This window comes from Thamnophis elegans, chromosome Z (genome assembly GCF_009769535.1).
Source record: "Thamnophis elegans isolate rThaEle1 chromosome Z, rThaEle1.pri, whole genome shotgun sequence".
Lineage (NCBI taxonomy): Eukaryota > Metazoa > Chordata > Lepidosauria > Squamata > Colubridae > Thamnophis > Thamnophis elegans.
This window is the reverse complement of record NC_045558.1, coordinates 117,620,723-117,639,189: the sequence shown is the minus strand read 5'-3', so window position 1 is coordinate 117,639,189 and position 18,467 is coordinate 117,620,723. Positions and strand designations below refer to the sequence as shown.

General features: G+C 44.4%; 1 protein-coding gene and 1 long non-coding RNA gene across 5 annotated transcripts in view; one reads left to right on the top strand and one right to left on the bottom strand.

The window, feature by feature from the left end:
* The window catches only part of BCAT2 (branched chain amino acid transaminase 2), a 55,973-nt gene that overhangs the window by 19,642 nt on the left and 17,864 nt on the right, over positions 1-18,467 (bottom strand). The window contains exon 1 of one of the 2 annotated variants that reach the window (XM_032235799.1): positions 13,291-14,700. The exons of the other annotated variant lie outside the window; for it this stretch is intronic. Within the exon in view, the coding sequence (XP_032091690.1) occupies positions 13,291-13,329 (39 nt within the window). The 5' untranslated portion in view covers positions 13,330-14,700. Of the gene's footprint in view, positions 1-13,290; positions 14,701-18,467 lie in introns of those variants that run through there. 2 annotated transcript variants of the gene reach the window in all.
* LOC116521121 lies at positions 4,909-15,781 on the top strand. Of its 3 annotated transcripts, none has more exons than XR_004256917.1 (3): positions 4,909-5,297; positions 11,209-11,299; positions 14,707-14,879. It is a non-coding gene; the product is annotated as an uncharacterized LOC116521121 (long non-coding RNA). The 3 variants fall into 3 exon arrangements; XR_004256916.1 differs by lacking the exon at positions 14,707-14,879 and adding an exon at positions 15,042-15,781 and having other exon boundaries at positions 4,912-5,297; XR_004256915.1 differs by lacking the exon at positions 14,707-14,879 and having other exon boundaries at positions 4,921-5,297; positions 11,209-13,197.

Genomic DNA, 18,467 nt, shown 5'->3' with positions numbered 1-18,467 from the left:
CATTAAAATACAGGCAATCCTTGACTTAACGACCAAAACCGGGACCAGAATTTATGTTGCTGAACAAGATGGCTGTTAAGTGAGTTACACCTGATCTGGCAGCTTTTTTGCACGGTTGGCACTTTGGCAGGAAAAAACAAACACATAAGTATAGAATAGGCGGGACCTGGCTCAACAACTATGCCTGTGAAAGGAATCTTAGTCTCCTAGTGGACTATCACTTAAGGATGAGCCAGCAGATGCCAAAAAAAGCCAATGCAGTCTTAGTCTGCATCAACAGAGGGATATCATCGCAATATACTGCACTAGTGAAGCCTCATCTGGAATATTTTGTACAGTGCTGGTCACCATGATACCAAAATGATGCTGACACCTTTGAGTGTGTGCAGAGAAGAGCAACAATCTGATAATGGGTCTGGAGACTAAACATACTAGGTATGCCCAGCGGCTATCAAAGAGAAGGATTAGGGGCAGCAGGATAACTGTCTTCTAAGCCTAAAGGGGCTGTCATAGAGAAGACGGAGTTGACTTATTCTCCAAAGCACCAGACAGAAGGACAAGAAGCAGTGGGTAGAAGCTCATTAAAGAGAGATCCAATCTGGAATTAAGGAGAAATTCCCTGAGAGTAAGAACAATTAATCAAGGGAACAGTTTGCCTCCGGAAGTTGTGGATGCTCAATCACTGGAGGTCTTCAAGAAAAGGGAGGGGCAGATATGGTCTTCAAGAAAAGGGAGGGGCAGAAAAGGGAGGGGCAGATATGGCGGGGACTTTAGGGCTGGCCATTACCGGGGAAGGAGGGTTCGCTACGTCACAGAGATCCCTCCTTCTGGCCCTATGAGTCCCACTCCGAGGCCAGATGGCGCGAGTAATCAGGACCCTGGCCTCAGGCTGTTGTCGCTAAATGCCAGGTCTGTTGTTCACAAGGCTCCCCTCGTCCGGGACTTAATTTTAGACGAGAGGGCAGACCTGGCATGTATTACTGAAACCTGGCTGGGCACAGAAGGAGGAGTCCCCCTTGTAGAGATGTGCCCAGAAGGATTTCAGGTCCTTCATCAGCCGAGAGCCCAGGGAAGGGGTGGCGGTGTGGCTGTTGTTATCCGGGAGTCTCTAGTACCTCGTAGGGTCCCTGCTCCGGAGCTTGTCGGGTGTGAGACTCTGATGGTGAAGTTGGACCTCAAGGGTCAAGTGGGTCTGCTACTAACGTACCTGCCTCCCAACTGCATTGCAGCAGCCCTCCCCTCGCTCCTCGAGTCAGTAGCCGAGCTGGCAATTGAGTTCCCCAGGCTTATGGTTCTGGGGGACTTTAATTTGCCATCGCTCGGTGAACACTCTGATGGGGCGCAGGAGTTCATGGCTTCCATGACAGCCATGGGCTTGACCCAGGTAATTCGGGGCCCAACCCACTCAGCGGGTCACATGCTCGACCTTGTATTTCTCTCGGAGCAGTGGATGTGTGATCTTGGTCTGAGGGGTAATGAGACCATACCCCTGTCGTGGTCAGACCACTGCCTACTGAGGCTTGACTTCCGGAGGCCAAACCCCCACCGTAGGGAGGAGGAACCGACCAGGTGGTTCCGCCCCAGGCAACTGATGGACCCTTTGAGGTTCCAGACGGAGCTTGGGGTTATTCCTGATTCTCTCGCCCACAGTTCGGCGGAGACTCTGGCTGCTGCCTGGTACTCGGCGGCACCCGAGTCTCCCGACCGGATTGCGCCACTACGGCCCCTCCGGGTCAGCGGATCCCGAAGACCTCCTTGGTTCACCAAGGAGCTCCGGGAGAAGAAGCGCCGGAGGAGATGCCTAGAACACTTGTGGAGGTCCGATAAGTCCGAGTCGAACCGAGCACTCCTAACAACTTGCACCAAGGATTACATCAGGGCACTTAGGGCAGCAAAAAGATCTCATATTGCCACCTTGGTTGCGTCCGCTGAGTCCCGCCCAGCCGCCCTGTTTAGGATTACCCGTTCCCTCCTAAATAGGAGGGATACGGGGGAACCCTTGCAGGGTAGAGCTGACGATTATGCCCAATTCTTAGCGGACAAAGTTGCTCGGTTTCGGTCGGACTTGGACTCCACCGCTGCAGATCCAGCCGGGACACAAGAGGATCACTTGGCAAACCATCGCTGGGTTGAGTTTCAGGATGTTGCCTCTGGGGATGTGGACAAGGCCATTCGAGCTGTGAGTGCCTCCACCTGTATTCTGGACCCGTGTCCCTCCTGGCTGGTTGCCAACAGCAGTGAGGTGACACGTGGCTGGATCCAGGCGGTCATAACCGCCTCCCTTCGGGAGGGGCACTTCCCCGCCGCACTTAAAACGGCGGTGGTGAGACCCCTCCTGAAGAAACCATCCTTGGATCCAGCCATTTTAAATAACTACCGTCCTGTCTCCAACCTTCCCTTTGTTGGGAAGGTTGTTGAGAAGGTGGTGGCCGCTTTGGTCGCATTGACCGATGATCTCTGGAGGGCCAGAGATGGAGGCCATGCGTCCATCCTGTTCTCCTTGACCTCTCGGCGGCTTTCGATACCATCGACCATGGTATCCTTCTGCGACGACTGCGGGAGGTGGGGGTAGAAGGCACTGTTTTACAGTGGTTCTCCTCCTACCTCTCGGACAGGTCGCAGTCGGTGTTGGTCGGGGGGCAGAGATCGTCCCTGAGGCCCCTAAAATATGGGGTGCCGCAGGGTTCGGTCTTATCCCCCCTACTATTTAACATATACATGAAACCGCTGGGCGAGATCATTCGGAGGCACGGGATAAAATACCATCAATACGCGGACGATACGCAATTGTATCTGTCCGCCCCGTGCCAACTCAATGAAGCGGTGGACGTGATGAGCCAGGGTCCTGAGGCCGTTAAGAACTGGATGAGCGCTAACAAACTGGTACTCAACCCGGACATGACCGAGTGGCTGTTGGGTTTCCCTCCCAACAATTTGGCTAATGTTCCATCTATCAGGCTGGGGGGTCAAATTTTATACCCCTCAGATAGGGTTCGTAACTTAGGAGTCCTCCTGGATCCACAGCTGACTCTCGACCATCATCTGTCGGCTGTGACCAGGGGGGCATTTGCCCAGGTTCGCCTGGTCCGCCAGTTGCGACCCTACCTGAATCGGGAGGCTCTCACAACAGTCACTCGAGCCCTTGTGATCTCTAGGCTGGAATACTGCAATGTGCTCTACATGGGGCTGCCCTTGAAGTGCATCCGGCAGCTGCAGTTAGTTCAGAATGCAGCCGCGCGAGTGATAGTGGGCGCACCGCGGTTCGCCCACATAACACCCATCCTCCGCGAGCTGCACTGGCTACCTGTTGATCTCCGGGTGCGCTTCAGGGTGCTGTTGACCATCTTTAAAGCCCTTCATGGTAGTGGATCTGAGTACTTGAGAGACCGCCTTCTGCCGATTACCTCCCTCCGACCGATAAGATCGCACAGACTGGGCCTCCTCCGAATCCCATCCGCCAGTCAATGTCGACTGGCGACTACACGGAGGAGAGCCTTTTCTGTTGCAGCTCCGACCCTGTGGAACAATCTCCCCGTTGAGATACGCACCCTCACCACCGTCCAGGCCTTCCGCGCAGCCCTTAAGACCTGGCTATCCCAACAGGCCTGGGGATAAGTCTCTAATTTGCCCCACCCGAGTGTTGAATGTTGAATGCAAGTTGTGTTTTTATTACTTTATTTATTTTGTTCACATATTGTTTGTTTTGAATTGCACCCCCTCCCTAATGATTGTAAGCCGCCCTGAGTCCCCTCAGGGAAAAGGGCGGCCTATAAATCCTAATAAAATACTCAAAAAAAAAAAAAAAGATTGGACAGCCATGTGATCAAGATACAATAATATCTCCTCCCTTGGACTAGAAGACCTCCAAGGCCATATCCATCCCTATGATTTTATGATTCTATGACTAGAACTCACAGTCTCCTAGTTTCTAGCCTGGTGCCTTAACCACTAGACCAAACTGGTCCTCTCATTCACAGATGTCTCATCCAGGATGTTGAAAAAACCAAAGGGATAGATTCCAACTACAACGGGAGGGCTACAGGTTCCAAACCTCTGGCATAAGCCACTTGCAAAAATCTTAGCACTATGACTATTTCCTAATTTCCAGTGGTGGGTTCCTACAGTTTCAGATCGATTCGGTCAAACTGGTAGGGGTATGGTGGCTTGGGTCGCTGGAACCGGCAGCAACCCACTGCCACACCCCCAAACCGGTTCCCCACTCTCTTCTGCCATCGCCGGCATAGCAGCAATAGCAGTTAGACTTATATACCGCTTCATAGGGCTTTCAGTCCTCTCTAAGCGGTTTACAGTGTCAGCATATTGCCCCCAACAATCCGGGTCCTCATTTTACCCACCTCGGAAGGATGGAAGGCTGAGTCAACCTTGAGCCTGGTGGGATTTGAACAGCCGAACTGCAGAACTGCAGTCAGCTGAAGTACCCTGCAGTGCTGCACTCTAACCACTGCGCCACCTCGGCTCATATGCATGCGCAGAACAGTTTTCAGTCAACTGTGCATGCGCAGCAACACGCGGCGGGCGCGCACGTGAGCGAAGCGAGCAGCATGTGCACAAAACGCCCTCTCAGCGAACCGATAGTAAACCGGCTAGGAACCCACCACTATTAATTTCCTATATCTCCATCTAAAAAGACCACCAGAAATAGAAGAGCTTTTCCCCAGCAAGGCAGAAAGAGGGTCACAATGCAAACATTCAGTACCAAGAATCTCAGTGACACAAATTACCTTCTTGCAGCGTGAGTTGTTCAACTAAAATCTCTGCACTGATACAAACAAAAGACCTAACATTCTTAAGCAAACAACTTTAGTTAATATGTAATCCACAAAGACAAATGGGGGGGGGGGGTGATGGGAGAGCGGTGGGTGACATCCCATTCTGGTTGTGTTGTGGGTAGTGGAGACTTTTGCCCAGTTCTGTATTATTTGTCCTGCCTGGACTGAGGTGGTAACCAGCGGCACAGTTTTTGGAAGAACAGCCTATGCCAGTTTTCATTGGCAAGGCCCATGCACAAAGGGGGCAATTGACGAGGCAAGCGTGGGAAACGTATTTCTGCAGAGATGAGTTTCTGCCAATCAGAGGCTGGAGCAGATTCCCCCCCCCCCTCTCCTCCCCTTTCGATCTGGACTGAACTTCAACCCTGTTGAATCACAACTGACAAGAGCCTGGATGCAAACTACATCAGAAGGAAGAGGCTGCCATGACTAGAATGTTCTCTTCGGGGGGGGGGAAATAAAACTGCAGCTGTCACTGGTGACGGAAACAAGGGAAATGAAAACAAGGTAAGTCTGCATGAATCTGGGAAGCAAAATCATTACCTTTTCTCTTCCCATCTGTCCTGTCTTGTCCTGCCTTGATTGGGATTTGTGCAATTTGTTAAAAAGTGAGAAAGCAAAGAGAGGTTTCAGGGCTTATGCAGAGAAAATAAAAAACGGTGCAAGTAAAAAATGTTGCAGTGAATTCCTAACAGTAATTAGGATTAATTAGGATTAGCTAACAGTAATTAGAGATTACGGGAGTTCCCAAAGTGGCTTAAGATGGTTGGAAATTCTGGGAGAAATTGTTCCAGTTCATCTTCAGATTATTTCATTGCAGCAGGAGGTATTCAAGGTTCCAAACAAACTTTAAAGTAAAGAGAGATGATTTGCAGAAGAGATGCAAAGGTAGGATTCATACCTTGCAACTCAGTGTGGACTTCAACTCCCAGAATTCCCCAGTCAGTCTTGCTACTTTGGGAACTCCTTGCTTGCTGGGGAATTCTGGGAGTTGACTTCATGAATATTCAAATGGCCAAGGTTGAAAAACTCCACCTTACACTACTGTAAGCTATGCTTTAACAAAAGTTAACAAGCTACAACTCGCTGAGTTCACACATCACACGATGCTGTAAATGACAAACCATGGCTTAGAGCAGGGGTGGGTTCCTCCTGGCATTACTACCGGTTCAGAGCCCAAAAATTTTTGTGCGTGTGCGCAGGCGAAGCAAACACACATATGCAAATTTGCACTTAAAAAGGTCTGCGCACGCACACAAAATTAAACAAGGGGGAAAATTACATTTTTAATGTTGATTGTTCTGCGCATGTGCAAAACAGAAAACCAAGATGGCACCACCGAGGATAGAATCGGTACGGTCACATGTCTGGCTGAGTTACTATCTATTCGGCGGAACCGAGCCAAACCGGTCGGAACCCACCTCTGGCTTAGAGATCATAACAGCCCTGCGGATGAAGCATGTGAAGACAATGTCAAATAGTTCACATGATGGCTGAGGGTGGTATGAGGGACACTCAACCAAAAAGTACCACAATGCCTCAATTAAACTGCTAAACAAAAAATGTATTAAAGCTACCCTGGATTTTGACAGACTGCATTTAACAGAATAACAGAATTGGAAGGGACCTCCTTGGAGGTCATCTAGTCCAAACCCCCCCTTCCAGACAATTGGCTGTCCAGTCTCTTCTAAAATGTCTTCTGTAACAGGGCACTCACAACTTCTGAAAGCAAGTTCTGTTTGTGATTGATTATGATGGATAAGCTGAAAGCAGCTGACCCAAGTTTTATCTATTTGATTTCCTTGAAAAGCAGGAACTCTGATCTCCCACCCTTGGTGAGTAAAGTCCAGTCTTCTACTGAGATTAGGTTGACCTGCAGTTTTGAGCAACCGCCAGAGGAACTACAAAGCTGGAGTGACAACCTTTAGGGCTGAAGTTCAACCCTGAGATTTTTTTTAAAGATCGCACGGACGAAGGGGGGGGGGGAATCTGATTCCCTTCTCAAAGAAAAGGCCACAGTCTTGTCTATCTCCCAGGATGTTTGTTGTGGAGGGAAAAAATGGGGGGAAAGAAGCCACTACTCTGTTTCTCAAAAATAAGACCTCCTCAGATAATAAGCCCAATCGGGCCTTTGAGCGCATGCGCTAAAATAAGCCCTCCTCTGAAAATAAGCCCTCCCCAAAAATACTGCACTACAGCAGCAACCATGAGGTGACCACCTCCTGCACCTCAAAAATAATAAGGCCAAGTGCTTACTTCGGGAGTCAAAAGAAAATAAGACCCTGTCTTATTTTCGGGAAAGCACGGTATGTACATTGCCCAAAGGAAAAGCAGGATAAACTTAAATGAACAGACAAACTGAGAGGCATTAAGAACACCGAAGTGAAGCAAGAACAGCTGAGAAGCCACAATACCATTAATTATTCCATGCCACAATTGAATCAAACAAACACCCCAAAAAAGAGAGAGCCAATTTGCTTAATGATTAAAGCACTGGTTTAGAAAGTAAGAGATTGCAAGTTCAACTCGTGCCTTAACTATAAAAGCCATCTCATCTCACAGAGTTGTTGTTGTGGGGAAAATAAAAGGAGAAAGGCAGGTTACATATAATCACTGACCTGAGTTGTAAGTAAATAAACATGTCAATCAATCAATCAGACAGCTGAATTTAAATAACCTTTCCTCTGGAGCCTCCCAAAACTTCTCTGTATCGATCAATCATCAGCTCAACAGGGATTCCAAAGGGTGGCAAATTGGTTTCTTGCCTAAGCCTTTTCAACCAGGAGATGCCATGGGACATTCCCTGGGCAAAACAAGTATTAAATCCCTGAGTTTTCCATGACAGGTTGTGATTTGAAATCAGGAGGAAGAGAAGGACATGGGAAGCCTTATTTTTTATGATAAGTTATAGTTCGAAAATTTTTATATTCAGATAATTCTCTACTTCTACTGCAGTGTATATATATATATATCATGTGCGATATTTTCAGTTACATTGGCCACCAGGAGGCACTACGTTTCCTATTATGGGGGGCACCTAGTGAAAATGGTGTGTGCCTCCTGGTGGCCAATGTACAGTATTCCTCGACGTGCAACGGTTTTGTTTAGTGACCGTTCAAAGTTACAACGGGAGTGAAAATTGCGACCGATGAGCATTTTTCACTGTTACGACCTTTGCAGCATGGGATCAAAATTCAGATGCTTGGCAACCAGTTCATAGTTATGACCGTTGCTATGTTCCAAGATCATGTGATCATGACGTTCTGCACTCTTCTGACAAGCAAAGTCAGATTCATTTAACAGCCAGGCTATTGACTTCTCAAACTGCAGTGATTCACTTAACAGCTGTGGCAAGAAAGGTCGTAAAAGAGAGTAAAACTCACTTAACAAGTATCTCACTGAATAACAGAAACATTGGGCTCAATGGTGTTCGTAAGTCGAGGACTACCTGTAATTGCAAGCAATAGACTTTTAAGTACATTGTGCCAATATGAATCCAACAATGGATGGAAAGCATTTCTCCACTGAAATGAGAGATTGTAAAGGTTTTTTTTTAATGTTGCAACACGACATCTCTGACTTCCAAAGGATAAGTACTCTCAAAAGATCCTTTTTGGATAGTGAGATAGAAGGCATATACAGTTAATACTATTAAAAAAATAATAATATGCAGATAGGAGGTTTGCCAGCCAATGGCATTTGAAAGCATGAAGAAAATTTGTTTTAACAGTAGAGGGCAGAAAAGCCAAACCAAATAGACAAGTCTCCCCTGCATAAAAATATAATCTACACTCCATCTGATTTAATAGCTATAAACAACCACTTTCTTCCAGTTTTAAAAAGGTTTGAGTATCCTGGAGAAAAGTTAACTCCCTGCAGGTGAGAAGGCAACTAGTTATTACAACCTTGCTCAAAGTATTTCTCTCTCTCTCTCTCTCTCTCTCTCTCTCTCTCTTTCCCTCCCTCCCTCTCTTTCTCTCTCCTTCCCTTTATAGGATAGATATACAAACAGACAGATGATAGATAGATAGATAGATAGATAGATAGATAGATAGATAGATAGATAGATAGATAGATGATAGATAGATAGATAGATAGATAGATAGATAGATAGATAGATAGATAGATAGATAGATAGATAGATAGATATCCATCTCTGTGTATGTCTTTCTCTGTCTATATTTAACTAGCTAGCTGTCTATATCTAACTACCTCTCTCTCTCTCTCTCTCTCTCTCTCTCTCTCTCTCTCTATCTATCTATCTATCTATCTATCTCTATCTATCTATCTATCTATACATACACACACACACACACACACACACACACACACATATATCCTACTCTTTCTTTATCTCTCAGTCTTTCTTTCTGTCTCTTTCTCTAAGCACTAGAAAGTTGTGATTAATCTTAAGATTCAAAATCTCACTTTTTACCCTAAATGTTTTACTTGAATGGCAAACCTATTTACCTGTAGAATATCCTGCCCTTGGGAAAATCAATGACAGGAACAGAAGGACTGACTAAACCAGTTTCTTCCCTTCCAAATTGGTATCTGGGATCACAGCCAGCGAGCAGTGACATTTCCCCTTGCCTAAAGCAAAGGCTCAGTTTAGAAGTACACCAGATGGATTTTCAGTGAATTAGAAAGACTCTGCCTCCACCCTTCTAAGAGAAACAGAAGAAGCATTAACAATGGTAACACACCGTCAATGTCAAGAACAGAACATGAGCGTGCAAGTAGGGGCAGAAAGCTCCCAAGTATTCCAGCATGGAAGTTTTGAGTCTAAGGAGCCTGAACTGAAATCCTATCCCAGCTACCCCTTACTAGGCATCTGTTTCAATTTACTCTGTAAAATAGTCTCGCAATCCTTTTAGATTTACAGCAGTAGCTGCCTCACCCGTTATCTAACCTCTCCCTCAATGTGTACTCTGCTTTAAGCCACATAGGAGTTAAAAGAGTGCATTTATTAAATTTCTACACCACCCTTTTCACCTAAGCGCCTCTGGCAACATCTACACCAACCATAAGAAAACCATAAAAACTATAAATAAAACACAAATTAAAAACAGAGGCAGGAACAAATTACAACTTACAAGTAAAAATTAAAAAAATCAGTCAAAATTCAGAAGGTTAATTAATTTGAGCTCCTGGGCAAATTCAGAATTCCTCAGGGGAAAGGAAAAGCAGAGAAAGCAAATCCCAGGGAAGGGTTGTACAGGCGTCTGGCTATAGCCACGTGGCAGGGGGCAAATCATTTCTGCAGCCCAGTGAAATGCTATCCCCTGTGTATCCTGTCAGCCTCTAATTAAAGGGATTAAAAAGCAAACAAGAGATTAACAGCCTCAAGAGAGTGTGCTTAATGTCTTCTAGGAAACCAGATACCTCACCACCCATCTCTTGGGGCAAAATCTGCAAATCCAGTTTAGGTGAGGGAGTTGCTCAGAACCAATACAGTACAGCTTCAAGTGCTTCTTGCACAATCTTCAATCTTCTTGGCCCAATTCCTTCTTCTATTTTTCCTTTCAATTGCTTTCTAACAAAGCTTAACCAAACAGAGCATTATGGGAAAACTGTTCTGATCTGCTTTCCCTTCTATTGTCTTTCAGTTCTCAGAAGTCCTAGCCAGCAGCTAATGCTTCCTTTAACAGTAAAGTCAGATTTGACCATTATGTAGGCTTAAGGGATTGTCTTTAGTTCTGTCATTCTAAACTTCACAACCAGAGATAGGCACCAGTGGGTCATTTATTTAAGAAAATCCCCTGAACGCCCCATAAATTGTGCCAAGATCCAATTGCAGATATGATTTCTTATAAATCCAGAATTGCAACAATTCCTTTTGGAAAACTAACTTTTAGGACTTATTTATAACTAAAAAGTTGAGCCTGATAGTAGTCAGTGGTATTTTCTTTATGACTTACATTACTAAGGAATGCAAGTAGCACAATAAAGCATACCCCACCCCATGCTCAATTTAGCATTAGGAGGCATTGTAGGAAATTGATAAAGATCATAGAATCCATAGGATTCCATAAGGCTGGGGGCTAGGAGGAGGAACCTGAAGTCTTCTAGTAAACCCACTGCCCAAGGCAATTATGTAAATTTGCAAAACCCAGTTAACAATGGAGAAAGTTTGCCTGGGTATTTTGTGCAGTTCTCCAGTTTGGTGACAATCCTGTGAATTACTTCCCTTCCCCCACCTCATGTAAATTAACCTGAGTTTCTCCTTCACAGGTCTGAGATTCCTTGTTAAAAGAATATGCATACTTCTGCATACAAGCGCAAAGAACTGGGTTTAGTGATGTATTACTAAGGAAAGGAATAGAAAAGAATACTACCCTGATTCTTGGCCTTTCAAAATTTTGGCCTTCTTTGCATTCCTGGCAAGTAATAACACATTGATTCTCCTCCCTTACAGTAGACAGAAACCTGATCATGCCACCTCCCCGAATCACCTTTATTCTTCAGGAAGTTTCAGTTCTCCTAAGCTGAATGTCAAAAAGTCAAAGGTGAGGAAACAAAAAATAAAGGAACATGACGTTCCAAATATGAGTAGCTTACATTTTAAAAAGCATGATGCATGCATTTGAAAGATTAAAGTCATCAAGGACCAGGACCTGAGACAACAGATCTGAAGTTTACAACAATGCAACAGCACCGGGAAGAGAATTGCTAGTCAATCTATGGTAGCACCTCCTGCAACATTCATCAGCCCACTATGACTAATGATCAGGAGTTATAGAAGTTGTATCGCAAACATCTGGCAGACACAGTATCAGGTTGACTTTAAAATATCAAGTGTCTCCAGATGTTATGGCCCTGATATATGTCCCTTAGACAAGTCTTCCCCAACATCTTGCAACAAAGTAGGAATTATTAAGCTCTTAGAATTCCAAACTTCATGAGCAAAGGCTTTGGGTTAACCTGTACTTTCTGAAAATGGTGTTATGGCATTTGCCACAGGTTTTAATGGGATCACAAATTGGTGTTGGCTGGGAATTCTGGGTGTTACAGTAAGGAGGACACCCCATTGGCCAGATCTATCTTCAATGAATCAGAAAAGTATGATTTTCTAAACTGCCTCTTTACTGAGTAGCAGTTTACTTTGAGAAGATATATATCTCAGTTTAGTCTAAGAACTATTATTTGGTCCATTCAAGCTAGAAACATGCACTGAGAGAAGATACAAAAGTATGTTTAGAGATGGAGGATGGTTTCTTTGAAAAATGCATAAAGAAACAGTATGTCCTTATCTATTTTTTTTCTTTGTGAGTTTAAGACTTTTTAGAAGAAAGTTCAGCTTTAGAAATCCCTCAGAATTGCGCTGTATTGCAAATCATCTTTTTGTAGGTCAAGTTGTTATGTATTCTAAGAAATGAATAAAGAATTATTTCCCCAGAAATGCAATTGCTGTAACTCTAATATCCAACCCACAGGAAGGTGTAAATTCTTTATTGTTAGCATAAGAAACATAATTTGAAGAAGAATGTTTATTTAGTTTTTATTCAGAACCTTTTACCCACAGCCAGAGAAAAATTTTCTTAAACAGGAAAAAAAACCCAGAAGGGAATAAGTATTTTTCCATTCTCAAATATACACTTTACTTATTTATAAGAAACTAAGACTGTTTTGCAGAGTGATTTAAGAGGATAAGAGTAAAAATATTGGGGGGGGGGGGGAGAGATCTAACCTCATCCAGGAAGAATTTTGAGCTGAAGGGCTCAAGTGAGTGTAATTGAAAGGACAGCTCTTAAGGAGATGGTGGGGAAATTCCACAAACTTAAAAGAAACAAAAACATCTGTCAAATCACAAATGAAAAATCCATTTGAGTTATGTATGGAGAGGACAAAGTAATTCAGGCAATTCCATCTGGGAGACCTTAACCCCATCACTCCCATCAAAGAAGCAATATATTCAGAGGTAATAAGTTCTAGATCTCCCTTTCGAAGACTATAAAACTTTTCCTGGTTGGGAGGCAAAGGAGGGGGAGCATTTCGTCCCCACCATCCATTCAGTCAATCCCGAAGGTGCCTTTGAGAAATTGCAGGGCGGGAACCGGTGCATCTGAGAGAGATGTTTGCTTCGGCGCGCTCAAGGAGCTCATTAGGTCATTTTGGGGGAAAGGAGCCCAGGGGACATAGAGAGAAGGGGAAAGCAGAAAGCAGAGGCTTGTTCTGCGAGATGGCAAACCTAGCTGGGGGCTATCCAGGGGAGGGCAAAAACTGGGGGATCGAGGGAGACGAGACTTGGGTTTCCTGGCGGAGATGCAGAAAACGACCTCACAGCTGGGAGGACGCGAGGAAGACACTTTGGGGACAGCAGAGAGAAAGGAAAAAAACCCAAGGGGAGCATTTGGGAAGGGAGGGGGCATTTTTCTATCGGCAACGTTTCCGCCCGGAGCTATTTATAAACAGAACCGGAAACGTCGCCCCCTCTCTCCTTTTATCCGAGGGGGATGGAGGCTTTCCCCCCACCGCCGTTTCCTGTACCCCAACTTACCTGCCGTAAGCACCCCGGGACTCCCATGGTAACTACCATGCTGTTGTTGTTAAGGCTGTGGTTTAATGGGACTGGGCGGAGCCTGCGGGAGACCAGGCCCCCAAAGGGTCCCGCCCGCCCCGCCCCGCCCCTGGCGACGCCTCATTTGGCCGATCCCGGAGGCTGCTTTGAGTTGAAGTGGGGAGGAGGTCGCGTTGCTGGGGTGCAACCTTGGGGTTGGGCTTCTGTTGTGGGAGAGAGCACCGCTGAGCATGTACAGAGCGTCGCACTTCTTGCTTGTTACTTTCTTGTGTGAAGAGACCGAAATGGTGCGGGGGTGTCATACTCGAGCAGGTGGAGTGGGCTAGAAGATGTCCCAAAGTCCCTTCCAAATCTATTATTCTGCATCTGGAGTTTTCCTGGCAGCATTTTTGCAAGTCGCCGACTGGCTCAAGGTCACCCAGCTGGCTTTGTGTGTCTAAGGCAGGACTAGAACTCACAATCTTCCGGTTTCTAGCCTGGTTCCTTAACCACTATGCCAGCATGTAATGCGGTGGCTCAATGAGATATTTCTGCCAAGGATTTCCTTGTTATGAAACGGCCTGCCATACTTCCTCCCATATTCTGGAGAGAAAAAATATAAGATTTTGCTTTGGTGCCTCCACTTAATACAATCTCCTTGTCTTAGAGATTAAAAAAAATCATATCAGACTGCCTCCTATTTATTGAAAAGAGGCAATTTAATGGAGCAGATAATGGCCAAGTGGATGATGTCCCAGATACATGGGGGAAAAAACAAAAAAGAGGCTGTGGCTGGGAGTTGGGAAGAATCTTTGAGGGGCAGGTACGAAGTATTTTGTACATAAAGATAGTTAATTGCTTGGTTTTCTTTACTTGCACACACATCTTTCTTGGCTCCTACTCTTCTACATGGGGCACAGCCAATCACACCCAGGTCCTCCTTACACGCCCTTTAACACAGCCAATAACATGGCTGGCATATACACCCTTCAAGGAGCACATGGGTTTGTTTCAGCCCGTATGCTGAGCAAACAACAGCTGCTCTGGCACATAGCCAGTAGGTGAGGCACCAGCAAACTGTATCTCATCTGGCTATGCATTGTTTGCTTAATACTATATAGCCTTTCCAAAAACAGGCCATGTTGAAGAGGAAATGGGAAAACATCATACATCAATTCCTACCTAAAATCAATACAGGCTTGAAAACTTCAAAAGGAAGCCAAATGACCTCTTGCTGGACTGAACACAACCACAAAATGCTATTTTTTGTTTAAATGATTCTAAGTGGGGGTTTGTTTTTTTTAAAAAAAACCAAATGCTTCTGAGAATCTGCTGAATTATATTCTATTGAACAGATATGTGAGTTATGTCTCCAGTCTTGGTCTGAATTCTACTTAAATATTGTTTTGTTCAAAGTATAAATGATGGGTTGGAAGGCTGGTGCTTGATCGAGAAAAACTGAATCTTCCATTGTCTTCCGTCTTTCAAAAAAGGAGAAGAATAATCACCCTTCCTTAAAAAGTTAAAAAGGTAAAGGTTCCCCTCACATATATGTGCTAGTCGTTCCTTACTCTAGGGGGCGGTGCTCATCTCCGTTTCAAAGCTGAAGAGCCAGCACTGTCCAAAAATGTCTCTGTGGTCATGTGGCCGGCGTGACTAAATGCCAAAGGTGCACAGGATGCCATTACCTTCCCACCAAAGGTGGTTCCTATTTTTCTACTGTCATTTTTTACATGCTTTTGAACTTCTAGGTTGGCAGAAACTGAGACAAGTAACAGGAGCTCACTCTGTTATGCGGCACTAGGGATTCGAACAGCTGACCTGCTGACCTTTCTGATCGACAAGCTCAGCGTCTTAGCCACCAAGCCACCACGTCCTTCTTAAAAGGTTATTGTACTTCAAAAAATTAAAATCCCCTACAAAAAGGATTCTGATCACTTACAAACATCTAAATGCGAAACTTCATCCACTTTGCTTGCTTTGTTATCAATAAATCATAACAAAACCCCAGCTACATTCGTTAAGCAGTAAAAGTGAACAACCTTCCGTGACTGTTATGAGATAAAGGAAGAGGAAGGTTATAAAGGAATTAAAAAATACTGACAACGCTTTTGAATGATTGATGTTTTTATTTTAAAAAGGGAAGCTGTTTCCAAGCTCTGTTTTCATTTGTTACATAACACTCAAGTCAAATGAAAAATTGCCTTTGCAGGAGGGAACTTTCAAGAGAAATGGAGGAAGTTAGGCAGGCAAAGACTATTCTAAAAACTGCTTTATCTCAACACTCTCACATGTCTTTCATAGGACCTTTACCATCATGAGCCCTGAAAGAATTCCTGAAATATCCATTTAATCTCTTTTTTTAATGTATTTTGGATTGTGAATGTCACTTGTAAGCTTTTTTGGAACAAAAGGGTCTAAAAGGTGGAATGATAGTGACTGATTTGATTTATATTGTACTTTATTTGAGGAATTCCTGTCTAGTTTGCTCCCCTAAGAACCCTATGAGATACGCCTGAGAAATTTCCTGCATTTACAACATTTAATCAGTGGAACAACTTACCTCCAAAAGGTGTGGGTTCTCCAACACTGGAAGCTTTTAAGAAGAGATTTGTCTGGAATGGTATATAGGCTTTCCTGCTTGAAGATCTCCAAGCTACCTTCCAACTCTGTCATTCTGACCCAAAATCATCCACTGAGTTTCCATGGCTAAACGTGGACTACTGCATATAATCTAGGCCTCCTTGGTGTGGGTTCAACGCTTTAAACATTGTGCCATCATACCAGTTCTTCATTATGATAATACAGGTAGTCCTTGACTTATGACCACAACTGAGCCCAACATTTCTGTTGTTAAGCAAGGCATTTACTTTTTTAGTGCTGTTGTAATTTGAACAGTCACTAAGTGCACTGTTGCCAAGGACTACTTGGGACAGGAGTAATCATTTGTTTTAATCAACCATCATATTCTTCCATCATCTATTACTCTTTAGTGTTACATCTTAATTATTTGCTCTCTGAAGGTTGATAAACCCTCTGCCAATGAAAACAGAGCTCGGGAGGCCCGCCTGCTAAGGGAGAGTATCTGGATGAGGCCTTCCCAAGCTCTGTTTTTGCTGACAGGGGGTTGCAGGAGGCAGTCGCAGCCAAAAACTGAGCTTGGGAGGCCATTTTCACTGGCAGAGCACTTGGGCCCCCACCCCACCCCACCTGACATGAGTGACATCGAGCTGGCCATGCCCCCTCCCCTGCCCTGCTCCCCAAGTCAAACACAATTTGATGAGGCCCTCAATGAAATTGAGTTTGACACACTTGCTCTAGAGGTTTTGGACATTCACTTCCATGGACTTTGCCATTGCTCATGTTGTTTAAGCTAATGGGAAATAAGGTCTAAACATCCATAGATTGCCTACTGGGCCAAGGCAGTTGGGATTCAGCTCCTCCCCAAATTGAATATGTAGGCCTATTTTACAGATATCCTTGGAAGATTAAAGAAAAGACCAAGATTAATATTTTTGGAAAAAGACAGGAACAAAATGTTGATGGCGATAATATTTTTTTTAAATTTGTATGCAAACACCAGAACCAGCCAAGGCAAATATAGGCTCCACTTTGTCTACATGTTAATCCCGAGAAACAGTGGTTGATAAGGCATTTCATGGTCAGGGAATCAGAAGGGGCCAGTTAAACATTTTCACGCTTAACAAAGCAAGCTTTAAAAAAAAAATCAGATTTAGCCTCAAGGTCTAGTTCACCTTAGGCACAACTGTGTGAAAAACAGGTCTGTGCTGTTATCAAAGGCTTAATTTGGAATGTTCACTGGAGCTGAACTCAGAATTCGTTTTTATTGTTAAGGTCAGGATTTGTGCAGTTTCTGTTCACAATGTAGTTATTTGAATTTGAGAGAGGGAGGGCGATCCCTGAAGTTGCAGTCCCTTTATCTGGCGGGCATCACCAAGGGGAAGACTGATGAAAAGTAACATAAAGATGGAGTTTAAAATGACCTTCCGTGACAAATTTCTTCTCCAAGTTCAAGATGAGCAATTCTGAACTACTTTAACATTAGGATATTAATATCAGGAGCACCTCATAAGGTGAGGCAGTGAGATTGAAGGTAAGGTGGAGTTGATATTTTCAGCTCAATTCTTAGATTTGCGGGGGGGGGGGACAGATGGACAGAGAGGGAGTTAATTAAAAACAGATTATTTATGCTCCCCAATTTTTGACTAATCTTATTTTGAGTCTTTTTTTTTTTTAACCTTCTCCCAAGTCACACTGCCAACCATCAGTTAGTACAATTAATCAGTGGAACGACTTGCTTCCAGAAGTTGTGAATGCTCCAGCACTGGAAGTTTTTAAGAAGAGATTCAACAACCATTTGTCTGAAGTGGCATAAGGTTTCCTGCTTGAGCAGTAGGGTTGGACTGCAAGACCTCCAAGGTCCCTTCCATCTCTGTTGTTCTGTTATCAGTATTTTGCTGTTGAATTCTGGTAGGCCAGAGGGACGAAAAGGATTAGAGAATCAGAAACTGAATAAGCACACAAGTTGGCAATTCTTTTAGGTCCATAGTTTTCAGGAGACTGAAGTGAGGGTGATTTCCCCTCCATTGCAACATATTACTATTTCAGCCCTGTACATAATTTCATGCATTCACACACCCACCCCGCTTTTTCCTCCCCTCAAGCCGCCAATTGCAACCTTCAGTGAAAATTTGGCAAGCAGGACCTTTTGGCTTCTTGCCATTAAGATATCCTACTGGTCATGCCATCATGCCAATCAATGGGAAAGTGGGTGTGCTCCTCATTTTGGCATGCAACGCCTTTCCGTGCTGAGGACCAGCTGTTCTGCCAATGAATTATTGCTGCCTATCACACAAAGGCAAGGCAGAAAGCTTTCTGGGGTGAGAAAAGATAAAGTCTCTTCATTTTTTGTGGTGGATTAGAATTCATTAAAACCTCAACAGGTCCCAGAGCGCTTGTGAATACAGTATTTTTTACTACCACAAATCAATGCAGCAGTGGAACTGTTCCACTTCACTTTCACGAAGCAAGCAGAGAATGGAACTCGAATAGATCTCCCAATGTGAGTTTGTAATTTGCCAAAATTGACAGCTGGCTCTTGCTAGCTGTCAAAACCAGAACTGGGGTTTTGGTGGCTCTTCCTCCCGTAGCCAAGT